Source organism: Eurosta solidaginis, chromosome 4, assembly GCF_040869045.1.
Source record: "Eurosta solidaginis isolate ZX-2024a chromosome 4, ASM4086904v1, whole genome shotgun sequence".
Classification (NCBI taxonomy): Eukaryota; Metazoa; Arthropoda; class Insecta; order Diptera; family Tephritidae; genus Eurosta; species Eurosta solidaginis.
Window position 1 is genome coordinate 243914255 of NC_090322.1, and position 17799 is coordinate 243932053.

The 17799-nt window shown below is 36.3% G+C and overlaps 1 protein-coding gene across 6 annotated transcripts in view; it reads left to right on the plus strand.

Moving 5' to 3' along the window:
• Positions 1-17799, plus strand: part of Pdcd4 (Programmed cell death 4) — a 110211-nt gene that overhangs the window by 84756 nt on the left and 7656 nt on the right. For 5 of the 6 annotated variants that reach the window (XR_010953177.1, XR_010953173.1, XR_010953176.1 and 2 more), the window contains one exon: positions 15747-16386. Coding sequence is in view for 1 of the 6 variants with exons in the window: in XM_067785356.1 (XP_067641457.1) it covers positions 15747-15819 (73 nt within the window). In the remaining 5 variants the exon portion in view is untranslated. Of the gene's footprint in view, positions 1-15746; positions 16388-17799 lie in introns of those variants that run through there. The other variant, XM_067785356.1, reaches the window with a different exon arrangement.

Below are 17799 nucleotides of genomic sequence, written 5' to 3' on the forward strand. Positions count from 1 at the left end.
GAGTCTTCTTGGACATTGCCGGGGCTTTCAATAATGTTTCTAAATGGGCGATTATGAATGGTCTTAATTACATTAAAGTACATCCCGCCATAATCAGATGGAGGAAGATTACATCACAATGGGGATTGTACGAGGCCACGAAATCAGTGGATAGGGGCACGCCGCAGGGAGGGGTGCTATCACCTCTGCTGTGGACGTTGGGCATCAACCAACTGCTCAGGCGATTCGATGAGGGACCCGTAAAACTTACGGCTTACGCAGATGACGTTGCAATTGTCATAAGTGCAAAGTGCCTTCCAACGATTAGTTATTTGATGGATCGGGCGCTTCGGGATATTCATACCTGGGCATCTAATGTCGGGTTGAAAGTCTATGCGGAGAAGACGGATATGGTCTTGTTTACAAAGAGGTAAAAGGTCCCAAATTTGACCAGGCCTAAGTTAGGAGGGGTGACCTTACAGGAGAAACCTTGCACAAAATATCTCGGAATCATCCTAGCCAGTAAGCTGTCATGAAAGCTCAACGTGGAGGAGAGGGTGAAGAAGGCCTCAACGGCACTCTATGCATGTAAGAGAATGCTGGGGTGTACGTGGGGCTTATCGCCCTCTCTTTCTTATTGGGTTTTTACAGCGATTGTAAGCCCTATTTTATACTATGGAGTTCTTGTTTGGTGGAAAGTCACACAAAAAACAACATACCTCAAAAAATTAGAGGGGATATGCAGACTATTTCGGGAACCCTGAAAACAACCCCGACGGCTGCACTGTATGACATTCTGCACATTCCACCTGTAGACCTGGTAGCATTAAGTACTGCAACCAGGCTCGGTGCCTCGGGGCAGCTTGAGCGCCGACCATATGGCCATAGTAGTATAGCGTCATCAATAAAAAGACGAACAGACTACCTCATTCCCTATCTGCGCTTCGAGGGAGATCTTAAGGCCACAATAGAGGTGGACGGTTGGTGCAAGGGTGCGCAAATGGCGGACGAGGCGATACATGTGTACACAGATGGTTCCAAAGTAGTTGAAGGAGTAGAGTCTGCGGTATAGTGTGCTAATCCGGAAATAAGCAGATCCTACAGGCTGCCGGATTACTGTAGCGTTTTCCAAGCGGAAATATTAGCCGTAACCAAAGCAGTAGAAACCCTGGAAGAGAATGGCTTAAGCTGCAACCGTGTTAACTTTATATTGACAGTCAAGCAGCAATTAAGGCAATAATCTCGCATAGCATAGCATCTAAATGCGTGTTAGAGTGTAAGCAGTCTCTGGAGAGAATCGGGGAAAGGGAGAAGCATACATCTATATTGGGTCCCAGGGCATATGGAAATAGATGGGAATGAAAAAGCGGACGAACTAGCTAAAAAGGGGACAACCCTTGAAGCTTGCTCCGTAGACGTCCCAATTAGACTGGGCGAGATTAAGCGAAGGCGAGAGGTGCACATAATCGACCAAGCAGGAAAGGCGTGGGTTCAGGCGCAGGGCTGTAAAGAGTCGAAGATTATGTGTAGGTCTTACAACCTTAGACTAACAAAGTTGCTTTTATCATTAAAAAGAGAGGACTGTAGACTCATGACGGGTATTCTGATTGGACACTGCCTTCTGGCGTCACATGCCTTTAAATTAGGGTTGGTCAGTGATAACAGATGTAGGAAGTACGGGTTGGAGGAGGAAACTTGCCAGGCTAGGACTCCACCTATTAGGAGTGATACAGCTGTCATATCTAGAAGCAGCAAGTGGTTTAAGTCCTAGGAAGCTTCTAGTATTTGCCAAGAGGACGGAGTTATTTTATAACATAGGTCCTGGTTTTTGATAGGGTTTTTCAGTTTGGTCGACAAACTTCTGGTAACACTACGGACTCAATCAGTCTATGTGAGGTCCTCATGGACCGACCAGTTCAACCTAACCTAATGTCGAATAGATGCAAAGATAGTCCACAAAATATTCCGTTATATATATTTCCAAATTTATACCGAGATGGGCCTAAGATAATCCTGAAATGGTAAAGGAACAGTTTAGAAGTCGTCCGTATATTATCCTCAAATAATCCCAAAAAGATTTTGGAAATGATCCTTAGTGACCCAAAATTTAAAATCAATATACTTAAAGTTTTAACAGGGAACTCAGAACCGCCTCCCCGTTATTAAAAAAGATATATGCAGAAGTTTTTCAAACTCTTGCCAAGCCGTACCCCAAATTTTAACCATTTTGTTTACAGTCGTTCTGGGTTGATTGAGTTTTATAATAATTGAAAAGTAACTGTTCCCATGGAGCATATACCTAGTAGATCCAGATGCTCGCAGACTAGTAGCTTATTTCATCCAAGTCTATTCAGCAGCTCTGGTATGTTTGAGTTTCACAACTCTAATATTATTAATACAAGATCGGGATGATCATATAAAAGTTCCTATCTCGTCCAACCGCTCTCTGCATCAAAGTTTATGCATGTCCTTCACCATCTCCTCACCTCTATCAAAAGGACTTTTCTCTATCCGTAATCTACGTACGCTCTTTATGGCGGTAAAAATATCGTGAATATTGGTCCCGAAGGTCTCGAACTTTTTGTTAGAATTTCCAGTCATCTCCATAAGTTCTATCTCCACTGGACGAGACAGCTGTGGGAGGGGGAAGCCTTCACTGCGTTAAAGAACAAATGAAAATTGGCTTTTCTTCATGTTTCTAATGGGCGTCAGTAGAAGCGTAGAAAAATTCAGGCGCGATATGCTAGACTCATCATCACGTTTATGTTAGTGTTGTTGTTGTTGTGGGTTAACGGTAAAGACACTCCCCGAATGCTTTAGGGAGTGTTATCGATGTTGATGGTCCTTTGCCGGATATAGATCCGGTACGTTCCGGTAACAAATCACCATTAAGGTACTAGCCCGACCATCTCGCGAACGATTTATATGATCACATTAAACCTTCTAGATCATCCCGCCCTCCCCACCCCGAAGTTCCATGAGGAATTTGGGGTCGCCAGAGCCTCGGCTGTTAATGAAACAGGATTCCCCACGGGTAGGTGAGGTTCACAATTGGGTTGGAGAGGCTATATATTGCACTGGCAACCCCTTGAGAGGGTTGCGCTACACAACCCCTTGAATCAATTTGGTATTTTAGTCGGGTCTTACGGCAGGCATACGTACCGCAGGTATATTCTAATCCCCCTAACCCGCTGGGGTGTTGGGGTCTGCAACTCTGCAAGGTGTGAAACTGCAGATAAAAATAAACGTTCATGCACTGCCACTAAGAATATTGGACTGAGGTCTTGGAAGCAAATACGCTACAGGATATATATACACTCTTCTCTACTTGTCATTTCGCTAGAAAACTTTTAACAACTCTAAGTAGAGTTGTATTTCAATGAGAGTTCAATGTGTGATGTTTACTTGTCCATAACTGTATGCGAAAAAAAGAAATAGCACAAAAAAGTGCAAGCAACGTTGGCTGCTAAAAAGTCTAACTATGCAGCTGAGCAACTACAGCTGTATATGCGGCACAATGTTTTTCAGCTCCCTTTATGTGCTTTTGCTTCCCGCCCAAAGCGTGTATTCTTGTTTTGACTGTAGTCTGGGTGTATAGATGCATTAGTGCCACTGCTCCCGGCAATGTGAGCGATCAATTGAGGGTACACACAAATAAAGGTCAACAGGTTAATGAACTCCATCAAAAAACTGGCAAGCTACTGGCTAGCAAGCTTACTCTATATGATACAGTAGCTATCGACAAGATCGATTGACTATTTTTTAAAGTCGATGAAGTGTGAAAATCGCTTAGATTTTTACACTTAAATTCTTCTCAAAAGTTCGTCGGATACCGATATTCCTGTGGGAATGATAACATAGACCTGGTAACTAAAGTATAGAACATGCCAAAAGAAGAGAATAAGGCGCCGGAAAACGACGGACTACCCACCAAGCTCTACCAGGTTTAAACTTCAAAACACGGAAGCGAGGAGTTGGTTAAGAAAATGCTGCAACTTCTGTCCTAAATGCGATCGGAATCACCCCTCATCCATCGCCGCCAGATTGCAATTAAAATGTGCTCCGCCCACTCTACACAATAAGCGATCCTGGAAACTGCGGAGCTTATTACAGCTTAATCGTCCTGTCAACACATATAAGGTTTAATCTAGCGTATTGTAGAAAAGACTGAAGCCCAAAGTCAACAAACTAATAGGACCTTATCAATGCGGTTTCAGACCTTTGTCGACTGCAAAACAGCATTTGACAGCGCTAAAGGTAGCTGCCTGTACGCAGTTACATATGCCTTAGTTTGCGTTCAATGTAAATCATATAACGCTTTGCCAACCGAGCAACGCCATCAGCTCCGTAAGGATTGGGAGGGATTTCTCTGAGCTATTGGAAACCAACTTCAGACAAAGCGGTTCCGTGTCGTGCGATATTTTTTAAACTGCTAATGGCGTCTGCTAAGGATCATTGGCCTTTACAAACGCGACGTGAGTAGTGCTTTCTCTAACTTGTATGAAGAGCTAACGGGAGTTAATCTTGCGGTAAGTGAAGGGTGAAACCCAAACCTTCTGTCGACGAACAAAAATCACGCTTTACATGTAAGTCTCTCATCACTGGCAAGTTTCAGCAGCTTTACGCAGATAATAACATAGTGCCACGACTAAAATCCCAATGGCGAACTAAATAAGGTACGCTCGTTCATAAAGTATTCCTCTCGATATCCGTAGAAGCATAGGTATGCGGAGACCTCCACTGAGTCGAGAAGGACTTGATTTTCGCAGTGTTTCTGAATGACGCCAGTTATCACGCTATAGGGCCAGTTATCGCGTTAGGCAATAAACTCTGCTTCCATTCAACAATTCCTTCTCTAACTTTCTATCGCCAACTACCATTTTTATTATGCCCAAAATCCCATTCTTGAGCGATTTCTCTTTAAATAGCTAGCTGCATAACACCAACAACAGTCAAAAAACTGCATTGACCCAATGCGTACACACTGGACTGTGCAATGCCGAAAAATCAAACAAAAGCTTGCTAAAAATTTGCAAGTCATTCACCAATACCATTAACACAAAAGCTTCCATCCACTTAGCCCAGAAACCGGTGGTTGCAACTAAAAATTTACAACAACTCACGTTGCAAACGACCCCTCCTCCCACAGTCACAGCCAAACAACATAACACATCCGGTCTTTTTTCATTCATACCTTTTCTAGTCCAGTCATGCAACCCCGCAAAATATCGAACTCAAATGAAAAACATAAATTGTAGCTCTCATTAGGATAGAGAGAACGCGAGAGAGCTTGTGAGCAAAGAAGAGAACGATTATTAATTCACACTGAAATGTCCCTTTAGCATTGCTGAGGCCGAAATTGGCTCGTATACGTGGCACTATAATAGTCATAGTAGCTGCAGCATAGGAAATCAATGTGGGTGGGGGTTGAAAGCTTCAAACTACAATTTGGGCGTTTTAAAACTCGTATAGTGCGTGCGCATTCAAATAAAAACATTTCTCAAATCAATGTAACGGCTCGTCGCATTTACTTTCACTTTTCATTAACCTTAGCCTACCTTGGATGCAGTGCCGATTAACGGTGGTTGTTTAGTGTAAGGGTCGATATGAATGAATTATTTTCTAGTTTGAAATAGGAAGGGGTGAATTTTGTGCGTGACCATTTATGTTTATACTCAGCGTGCTTTGCACACTCAGTATATTAACTTTGATTGGATAACGGTTGGTTGTACAGGTATAAAGGAATCGAGATAGATATATAGTATCGAAAAAAAATTTTACTGAGCCATGTCCGTCCGTCTGTCCGTTAACACGATAACTTGAGTAAATATTGAGATATCTTCACCAAATTTGATACACGACCTTACCTGGACACAGAATAGATTGGTATTGAAAATGAGCGAAATCGTATGATAACCACGCCCACTTTTTATATGTATAACATTTTGGTAAACACAAAAACCTTATTATTTAGTAAATAATACACCTAGAATGTTGATATTTGACGTCTAGACTGATATTGACACTCTTGACAAAAATTTGGAAATTTTTTTTAAATGGGCGTGGCACCGCCCACTTGTGATAAAACCATTTTTTCAAATATTATTAATCATAAATCAAAAATCGTTAAACCTATCCTAACAAAATTCGGCAGAGAGGTTGCCTTTACTACAAGGAATACTTTGAAGAAAAATTAACGAAATCGGTTAAGTACAACGCCCACTTTTATATAAAAGATTTTTAGAAGGGTCGTGGACGAATAAAATAAGCTATATCTTAGCGAAAAAGAGCTTTGTATCAATACAATTTTACTTTCTAAATTTAATTATAAAATTAAATTGGAAAACACTTAAACTTGAAAAAATGGGTATGGCACCGCCCCTTTTTTGTCTAAGCAATTTTCAATGTTTCGGGAGCCATAACTCGAAAAAAAATTTACATATCGTAACAAAATTGGGCACACATATTTGCCTTATAGCAGAAAATATTTCTAGTAAAAATGGACGGGATCGGTTAAATACCACGGCAACTTAGATATAAAACAAGTTTAAAAGGTTTAAAAGGGTCGTAGACTAGAATAATAAGCTATAACTTAGCAAAAAATAGTTTTGAATCAATGGTATTTCACTTGTCAAGTTTTATTGTAAGAGGAAATGGGGAGACATTTTTTTTTAAGCCGGCGGTGCCACGTGTTATGTAGAAAAGTAATTTATGTGAAATTGAAGTTCACGCTGAGTAAATAATGTTCGGTTACACCCGAACTTAGACACCTTTACTTGTGTCTTTTATACACTGACCGGGATTGTGAAGCCTAAATGCAAAATTCTCCTAGTGTGGGACTTACAGCATCTTTTGAAGGACTACCCAAATATACGTCCCCTCATAAGAGGAATGAGGAGGGGGACCACTTTTGTCAAGAGCTAAATGTAAGCCGATAGTTTAATTTGGCTGATCACTAGTGTCTTCCAAGCGGAAGTTGTCGTGATGAAGGATGCGGTGGATGAAATGCTATCCAGTGCTACTACGGTTAGGAAATTAACATCTAATCGGATGTAAAGTGGCATGCTGATGCCACTCAACTTTGGGCTCGCAGCCACACGCACACGCACACACACAACAATAAAAATATATTCTTTTCTTTGCTTAATTTAATTTTGATTTTATTTGGTTTATGTTTGTTTTATTTAGTTTTTAATTTCCAATATATGTGTAGTTTTCGTTTGTTTGTTTATATAACTATTTTTAAACTTGTACACGTTCACTTAACTTTTAGTCTTTTAATTTATGTTCACAAATTTCTTTTACGTTTCATTTTTCGCGTGTTCGTGTCGTGCCGGCTCAATCCAAACTCTAAACTGTAGCAAAAATACTGACGCCTCAAAGCAACTTTGCCGGTATGCCAAAAACGCATAACGGGAAAATCTTATGATGCGATGGCGTGATAGAGTCGACTAACGGAGGATTCAGCCAATCAGAATTCTCCGTCATTCGACTCTCTCACCCAGTAATGCCAAGTGCATACATGCATGGCTGCATCTTTTTTTATTAGAGGGGGAGTTGCCAGATTTAAATGCAGTGACCCAATTTGACACTACATCATCCCCCTTTAGAAAAGAAGAATTTGGCAAGGTGATCAGTCTTGCCACATTCTTCTTTAGGCTTTACTAGGATTAAGATTTAAATTTATAAGAAAATGAAATATGTACAAAAAATAATGTTTTTAGTTTGAAGTGAGCCGTTACTTTTTTTTTTAAATGTATGCTTATTATTAAATTGAGTAAAATATATATTTATTAAGTATTACAATTTAACATATAAATATTGTACATTAGGCCGTATTAAAAATTAACATTAACAGGTTGTTTAGTTTGGCCTTCATTTGCATGTTCTTAAAGTAGGTTTATATTTAAAGATTATTTTCGGCTATCAATTTAATTAATTTTTTGTATACGATTTTTGTGTACAATTTTTTCAATTTTATTAATTTCATCAAAAATTTTTACATTTGGTCCATCGATATTCTTTATTATGTAGGGACCTTGATATATATTTCTATGTTTATTTCTCGGTTCTGTTTCCACTAAAACCCTATCATTAATTTTAATTTCTAAAGTCTTAGCAGTTTTATCGTATAATTCTTTATTTCTAATTTTATGTTTATTAATCAAATTTCTTGCCATTTTATGAGATTTTTGCATTCTATATTTTAGTTCTTTTGTATAATTTTCTACATTATAGATCGGATCGATTTGTTCCTTTTGTAATTCATGTGGCATTGTAGATTTTCTGCCAAATATTAATTCGAAAGGAGTAAATTTATTATCAAAAACCGAACTACTTGTAGTATTATGTAAAAATGTAAAATACTTCAAATACGTATCCCAATCTGAATACGTTTCATCTAGATATGCACGTAAATATTCGTTAAAGACTCTATGGTTTCTTTCAACAGTACCAACAGTTTCGTGGTGATAAGCTGTTGAGAAATCATGATTAATTTTTAAAAGTTTTGTTAATTCCGAGAATAATTCATTTTTGTATTCCGTCCCTAAATCGGATCTAATGGCTTTCATTGTACCATATGTTAGTATAAAGGTTTCAAAAATAGCACATGCGATAGTTTTTGCTGATTTATCTGGTACAGCTACTGTTACCAGGTATTTAGAAAAGTCACAAATCATAGTAACAGCGAACTTGTTACCATAGTTTGATTCTGGAAGTGGACCTATTGTGTCGATAATCACTATGTCAAATGGTTTGCAGGGTGTTGGAGTAAGGACAAGATATTCTTTTGTTTTTGGTCTCACTTTATTTAAAAGACATTTATTGCAATTTTTCACAAATTTCGCTATATCACGTGTCATGTTTTTCCAGTAATATTTAGTTCTTAATTTGGCATATAACCTTTTTGTTCCGCAATGGCCTCCTAACAGTGGATCTTCGTGATAAATTGTCATAAGTTTTTGTTTCTGTTCATTGTCTGTTACGGTCTCTACAGGGTCCGTCAATATTATTTGTAATGATTTTAAAATTTCATTTCCGCGGATTTTAAAATTCGTAATTGAAAAATTATTGAAAAATATATCATTTTTTGGCCATTCTAATTGTTTAATATTGTGATTGTCGGCTGCTTTTTCCAGCCTCGAAAGTAACTCATCTAAATTCGTTATTTCGTTAGCAGTCACGATATTAAGTAAATTATATTTTTTATGTTTTAAATGCGCATAAATTTGTAAATTTAAGATCTCCTTATGTTTATTATATTGTATTGTTGATTTTACTCGCGGTATGTTTTTTGAAAAATCGTATGAAAATTTATCATAAACTTGTACTTTATTATCGTTAGAGGTCGTATCATTTAAACTTATTTTTTCATTTTGTAATTCTTGTTGTTTAGTTTGTAATCGCGTTTTAACGGCTAAAACGTGTTTTGTCGAATCTTTAATCTCGTCTATACTTATACGCGAAAGAGCATCAGCCACAACATTCGATTTTCCTTTAATATATTCAATTGTAAAATTGTATTCTGATAAATCTAATCTGATTCTAGAGAGTTTCGAGGAAGGATCTTTCATATTGAATAGATAAACTAATGGTCTATGGTCTGATTTTACCGTGAAATGTGTACCGTAGACATACGGCCGAAAATGTTTTATAGCAAAATGTATTGCTAAAAGTTCTAATTCTATGATTGCCTTTTTCTGTTCGGCTTTATTGAAAGATTTTGATGCAAAGCAAATCGGTAAGTCATTATCTCCATGCTTTTGGCTTAATATAGCGCCACAACCACTCTTAGATGCATCTACAGTGATAATAAATTCTTTTGAAAAATCAGGGTATTGTAATAATTGAGGAGACATTAATGATAATCTTAATTTTTCGAAAGCATTTTCGCAAGCATCATCCCAAACAAATTCAACTTTTTTTCGATTTAGACGATTTAAAGGGGCTGCCAGTGACGCAAAGTTAGGTATAAAACGCCTATAATAATTTGCAAATGCAACGAACCGCCTAACAGCGTCCTTGTCTTTTGGCTTATTGTATTTTTTAATTGCGTCTATTTTTGAGTCATCTGGCAGCAGGCCTTTGGAGGTGCATTTATGGCCTAAAAAAGTTACTTCAGAACGAAGGAAATTGCATTTGTTGGGATTTAACTTTAAATTGAATTTTCTGCAAGTTTCGAAAACTTTTTCTAAATTTTTGAGGTGATGTGTCTCGCTACATCCGATGACGATAACATCGTCAATGTACATAAAAGCTTGATTTGGCGAAATGCCTGAAAATGCTAATGACATCATACGTGAAAAAGAGTTTGGTGCTATATTTAAACCGAAAGGTAAAACTTTCCAACGAAAAGCTCCTCGATCTGTACTGAAAGATGTAACGTCTCTAGAATTAACATGAAGTGGTATTTGGTGAAAACCAGAAAAAAGATCTAAAGTCGAAAAATATTTGGCTCTGCCAAGATTGTCGAGTATGTCGTCTACGCGTGCCAACGGAAATTTGTCTGCGATAAGCTTTTTGTTGACTGCTCTGAAATCAACGCACATACGGTAAGACTTTTGGCCTGTAGGATCCTTTTTCGGCACCAAGATTAAAGGGCTGTTATAATTAGAAAAGCTGGGTTCTATTAAATCATTTCGCATTAAATTTTCGACTTGTTTATTAATTTCTTCACGTTGTGTATATGGTAAACGATAATTTTTTATATAGACTGGATTTTTATCAGTTAAACGTAGCTTTTGTTCGTAAAAGTTATTTAAAGTCATACGATCAGTTTTTAAAGCGAATACATCGGCATATTTTAAGCATAAATCTAGTAATTGTTTTTGAGCATAACCCGGCATTTGATTTTTCAAAATTTTCGTTAATTCCTCTAAGCGTTTTTGATCTTTTGAAGTTTCATTGATTTTGTAGACATTGTAGTTGGTGATATCTTCCGTTACGATATTGCAATTGTTGACATGTTTTACTTCGTCAGTAATATTTAAAATTTTTATAACTGGATTATTTGTGTCAACAATGCACTTTGCCGTAAAAACACCATTACAGATTTCTTGCGAGTCTACAAAAACAGGATTATCGCATTTTGGTAATTTAAATAACCGATAAACTTCACATCTCGGAGGAATAATTAAAGAATCGTTACTTGTGCCGTGTAAAATTGGTATATTTGCGTTATCTAATCCGGTATTAATGGTTATGCTATCGCTTGCGTAATTAATAATGCATTTATTAAATTTTAAAAAGTCTTTGCCGAGTATTCCGTCTGAAGGTATATTGAAATCGTCGTTAACTACATGTAAAGTATGCGGTATTAAAAATTTATGTGTAATTAAGTTGGTTTTTAAGGTTCCTAAAGTTGAAATTGTTTCAGGCGTTACGCCTGTTATGTTTGTTATTTCGTTAGTATTAAAGTTACAATTTTGAGATAAACTTGAAATTTTGATTAAAGAAATATCTGCTTGAGAATCTACTAGAAAAGTACATGGTTTGTAGGAATCGCTACATTGAAGTTCAATAAAATCTGAATAATTAAGGTTCAAGCAGTAGATGGATTTTAATATTTTTGAAGAAGATTCGTTTAATTGTCTAAATCGTGATTTCGATCCCCCAGTGTTCGCTCCTGAGGGTCGTTCACGTTTAAAGCGCGTACATTGGCATTACTTCGAGAATTTGAACGTCTATTATTATTACTACTACTAGGCTGATTGTTTCTATTAGTGCTATATCTCTCATTATTACCTCTATTAGAATTATTGTACCCGTAATTAATATTGTTGTAATTATTTCTATTTTTATTGTTGAATCTCGCGTTTGGATTGTTGTACCTATTATTGAAATTATTACCTCTATAATTTCCTCGAAAACTATTTTGCCAATTACCACGAGTACGGAATGCTAGTACTTGTCTTTCTTTTACCTCATTATTACGTTCGACTATCATTTTTGCAACTACGTCTTTTGAATCACTGAAGGTAGTTGAAGCCAGGATGGATTTGACCAATTCTGAACGAGTGTTCAACCTGCACACATTCACTGTTTGCTCTACGGCCATTTCATGTGCCTTGGCTTGTGTCATACCTTCAATAATCAAAGAACGTTCCAATGCGTCGGATAGTTCTTCAACGCGCTTAGCAAAGTCTGAGTAATTATTATTGATGACATGTAAAGACGCGATTTTACCAGAAACAACTTTCGAGTTGTCGGGTTTTATTCTATTTCTCAAGGCAGTCTTTATGTCATCGACTGAATTTATTACGGTTGGTAATGCTTCGCGTGCTTTTCCCTCAAGTTTGGATTTCAAAAATGCAATAAAAGTACTATTTAAATTTTCATCTGAGAAGATTTCAATTAATTTTATTTTGTCGATAAAAGATTCTAATGCCAGTGGATCGCCGCTGTAGTTGTCCCTAATAATTGAGGCGCAACTGGTAATGAACACCTTTTTCTGTTCTGAGGTTGCCATGATTGAAATATTGTTATTCGATTGTAAATCTGAAGAATTATTTGTTGAAGGCAAATTAGAAGAATTTGAAGTAGAGTGAGAATTGGAAAAGTCAGTTCCTGACTGAAAATTGGAAGTGCTAGTTAGTAGGTTGTCTGAATTATTAGACGAATTTGCTGAAGGCTGAGTGTTTATAATATTAGTTACTGACTGAAAATTTGAAGTATTATTTTCTGCGATATCTGAGTCATTAAATCCTAAAAAATCTTCTTGACGAGCTAGTGAACACCTTCCTTTAGGGCTTGATTTATCGCTGGAATTGCCCTCAGAATCGGACATGTGTTTGAAACAGGGTAATTTTATTGAAAATTATTTTAAAAGAAAGACAAAAATTTTTGTAAATCAGGTAAGAGTTTTGTAAATCCGAGTATTATTTGAAAATCCTGTTAATATTTGTCGCGTTTGGTATGAATTTTATAAGTCTGGTAAGAAAATTATATAATTTGTTTTTTTTTTGAAAACAAAGGAACATCCGGTCTGCGGATTTTCTCTAAATTATAGGCTAGAGAAATGCCTACCCCCCTTCCGTGCCGAACTTAGTCGGACTTACCGACTGTCCCCCACTAGGTTAGCCCCGCTAGCTAACCAATGGACAGGCTGTCCTAAAAAGGACACTTGGTCTGTGGTTTCTCGCCCCCCAGAATGGGCTTTGCAAAAGGAAATAGGCAAGCGTGTTCCGGTTTTTCGAAATTTATTTAGTGAAAACCGAAACAGGCTGGTACATTTTTTTTCGGACTATTGGAAAAAATATAAAAAAACCGCACTTGTTTTCACAAGCCTAACCAAAATTTTTCCGAATATACGGCGATGTTTACGACCACATCGCTTTATATTGAAGGTATGAAAAGTATAACGTATATTATGTCACGGACGCACCGCTTTTAATAAAATTTCCAAAATGTTTCTATAATTCCTATAGCAATCGAACGAAATGAATGAAAATATTTTATTGTTTCCAAGTTAAATTCAATTTTTGTATATGAAGGCAAAAATTTCATTTCCTGGCATATCAGAGGACGATTTTATTATAAAAATAATAATAATTTTTTTTGATTTAAAGAGGCTTACAAACAGATTTGCTGTGTTAATATATAATAGCGTTAATTTTATATATAATAATGTTTCGTTTTACTTTTTCCAAAACTATTTTATAGGCATTGAGGGAACTGTTTATGAATATTTTAACTGTGAAATTACAAAAATACGAAAAACTATTGCAACTTTTTGACTTGGAAAAACAGAAGTTTAGAATTTTTAGTTTTAATATGAAATTATTTAAAACATTATTTAGCTAAATGAAATTACATGAAATTGTTTAAATTTATATTTCGATTTCAATAATATTTGAAATTGTAAATAAATAATGGTAACTTTTTTGTAAAGTGTAGAATTCAGAAAGTTATTAAAGTGAAAATTTTTATTGTAATGGCAAAATCAATTAGATATACATATATACATATATTAAAATAAACCTTTATGCATACATACATGTGTACATGACTGTACTTTAGAAAATTGAAAGTTTCGTAGCAAACTGTCCACTTCGTCACATTTTTGATTTTCATGTACGTAATTTGTGTGAGTAATGTGTTTTGTTTAATTTCTCCACATTTTCCACACGACTTTTGTTTGTAATTTTTCAGCTTTTAAATTTTTGTAATTTTTAAATTTTATATATATATGTATTTCTGTAGATTTTGTTGATTTAACCATTTTTTCCACATAGGAACGAATAGTCACGGTCGCCATGTAAAGTGGCATGCTGATGCCACTCAACTTTGGGCTCGCAGCCACACGCACACGCACACACACAACAATAAAAATATATTCTTTTCTTTGCTTAATTTAATTTTTATTTTATTTGGTTTATGTTTGTTTTATTTAGTTTTTAATTTCCAATATATGTGTAGTTTTCGTTTGTTTGTTTATATAACTATTTTTAAACTTGTACACGTTCACTTAACTTTTAGTCTTTTAATTTATGTTCACAAATTTCTTTTACGTTTCATTTTTCGCGTGTTCGTGTCGTGCCGGCTCAATCCAAACTCTAAACTGTAGCAAAAATACTGACGCCTCAAAGCAACTTTGCCGGTATGCCAAAAACGCATAACGGGAAAATCTTATGATGCGATGGCGTGATAGAGTCGACTAACGGAGGATTCAGCCAATCAGAATTCTCCGTCATTCGACTCTCTCACCCAGTAATGCCAAGTGCATACATGCATGGCTGCATCTTTTTTTATTAGAGGGGGAGTTGCCAGATTTAAATGCAGTGACCCAATTTGACACTACACGGATAGCCAAGCGGCTATCAGGGATTTGAGTTCAACTAACTATAGTGCGACCGAGGGTAGTCTGGGAGTGCCTGACCTCGCTTGCGATTGCATTATATGATTAAGATTATCTGGGTCGTTGGCCGGGCAACTGTCAGAGAACTGCAAAAATCAAAATTTTCTTGATTTAATCAAACACTAAAACTTGCATTCACATTCAATCATACGAATAAACTCATAATTGAATAAACTCAGCACCTGTCTTTACAAGACCCCGTTAGCATGATTGCGATCGAATGGCCGAACAGGTTTTGCGTACGATTGTATTGATCAAACGAAGGCAAGCGGAGAATAAAATCAAAGCACGAGAATTAGTATCGTTTAGTTCGGCAAACAAACAGAATCGTAAGCAATGTTTATATGTAGCTCGTTGCCGTTACGTAAAGGCAGAAGAATCGTGCCAATATTCAGACGCATGGAGTTTTCATATTTGCCTTTTCATTCCGATGAATGTAATCGCTGTTGAGGCAAACGAGCAAACGCCTCAATTGATTATATTCACGCATGCAATAAAATAAGTTGGTTGATTTTAAATCAATGTCGATTATGTTCGTTTAAGCAAGTTGGATCATTGAACACACGATCATGTTGCCGAATGTAATCGAACGTTGTTGTATTCGATTTTGAACCGGATGAAGATGGTTTTAGGGATTTCGGGATTCCGCTGGCCACCTGTAGTTTGCTCCTGCATAGATAGGCCTCGAGTTATAGCAAGATCTTTCTGGCCGAAAGTGGCTGGCAGGAGGTCTGCCGAAATGATTGTGTTCACTAAGGCTCATCTATCTTTTTCTAGCAACGTTTCCAGGGCTTAAGGCTTTTCTTAAAAAACTATTATTATTTTACATGTATTGAATGTTTCAAAATAAATATCTCTCAGACATCAAAGCTCCATACTAACGAATTTTTATCTTTTCTTCTCTTTACAGAGGACGTAAACGTTTTGTCTCCGAAGGAGACGGTGGCCATATTAAGCCACAAGCTATTCCAATTCGTGACTAAAAAGAAGACCAACAACATATTACGACACAAACAACAGCAACAAGCACTTTTTAACCACAAAATCACCGCATTCTTTCTACAAAAACAATAAAATTATGAATATAATATTAAATATGAAAATAAAAATAAAATTATAACTAGAAGAGAAAAATAAGAAAAACATAAAACATAGATCACAAAGATTTACATTTTATTACTTATGTATGCTGATTATAAACAAATACAAACAACAATGGCCAGGCGAAGAGGATATGGTACTACAACAACGTAGGGAATGTTTGTACAATGAAATAAACAAAATTAAAGAATAAAAAACTTATAAGAAAAAATTTTGCCAAATACCTTAAAAATGGTTTTGCAACGCAATTGTTTACCAGCATCAAAAACAACAACACTACGGAATATGGAATGCGCAGCTCCTCCTCAACCAAGCAGCTACGTATCAAAGAAAAGGAGCATTGGAAAGTAATTTTTTTAGGAGAGAAGTAAATCCAAAAGAGAGAAAGCTTTTTTATCTTAAGCAGCGATGTATTGCAGTCCTGATACGCAGAGGAAGCTGAGTAAACTGTAATTATCATTTAATTAAGAAAACGAGTTTATACCAATTTCACACAGAGGGTAAATTACTTAATTAGTCAAGTAAAAGTTCTTAATGAAGTCCATCTTCCGTACAAAATACATATTCCTAAATATTTCATTATTGCTTTGTTGAATGCTTAATGAAAAATAAAAAACACCTAAAAATATAAAATTGTATTTCTGCCGCATTTGGATGATATGGCGTTTTTTAAAATAAGCACATCTATGATTTCATTCAAAGTTAAAGAAGAAACAGCTGTTTTCCATTTTAACTATTTCTTCTGAAAAACTTAATATTTTTGAGCTGCTGACGAATGTTGCTTAATGAGTCCTATGTGAAAAGGAAAAAAAATTAATTAATTAAAAAGAATTAATTAATTAAAAAAAATTAATTAAGCTTCTGTGTGATATTGGTATCACAGTATCGAAAGAATTTCTGATCTATCGAGTTTTTTTATGCGATTGTTAATTTTAAAACGTTTCGATGAATCCCAATATAATGTCCGAGAACAAGATGTTATTAGATTTTTTGGGTTAGGCCTTGCTTTTCTATTACTAGCTCAAGCAGTCGATCCCTGTTATGTGTCATGTTTTTCATTATTGTTTGGCACGAAACCCGCTCTGGGTAATCGAACTGAATTTTCTAAGACATTTTAAACGCCGTTCCTATATCGGGCAGTCTGAAGTGAGTCTCGAGGACACGCCTCATTCACCAGCAGAGAAATGAACCGATTGAAAATAACGTTTCGGTTTTGCATAATTTTTCCGTCACGACTTTGGTTTCGATCTTTAAAGTTAAATTCGCTTTCGGATTTAAAAAAAAGGATGTTTGAGAAAAAATGATAAATTTTCCCAAAATGGAACTTGTTCAATCCAATAAGAAGGAAAGTCAAGTCTTTCTCCAAAGAATAACCTAACCAACATAACTTTTGTGCTTTTGTGGGCTGCACTATGCTACATCTATGCTTTACAACAACAAAACAACAGACAGATTCTATATTTTTTAACGAGACTTCGCAAACCAATGGTGTACACAGCAGTGGTGTGTAGCGAGATAAATCTGTTCGCTACATCTTTATGCCGAACATTGCTTTGAGTGAGCTGATGTGAGGGCCAAGTGCACTAATCATCAGCTGCCTGCATATTCTTGCTGTATGAAGACGTTAGCGTAACTTGACTGCCACAAGGTAATGGTCCGTTTCAACATTTGGATGTCATAGCGTGTGATCAACCATGAAATTGGTTTCTTGTTTTGCGTTCAGGAGGACGGCCAAAAAGCGTTGTGTATCTTTTTGTGCTGAAACCTGGTTTACAGATAAGGATATTTTGAGCCGCGATGAGGTAAATCGATATTATACTTGCAAAGCGTTTCCGCCGCAACGTTAGATAGTTTTTGCTCGA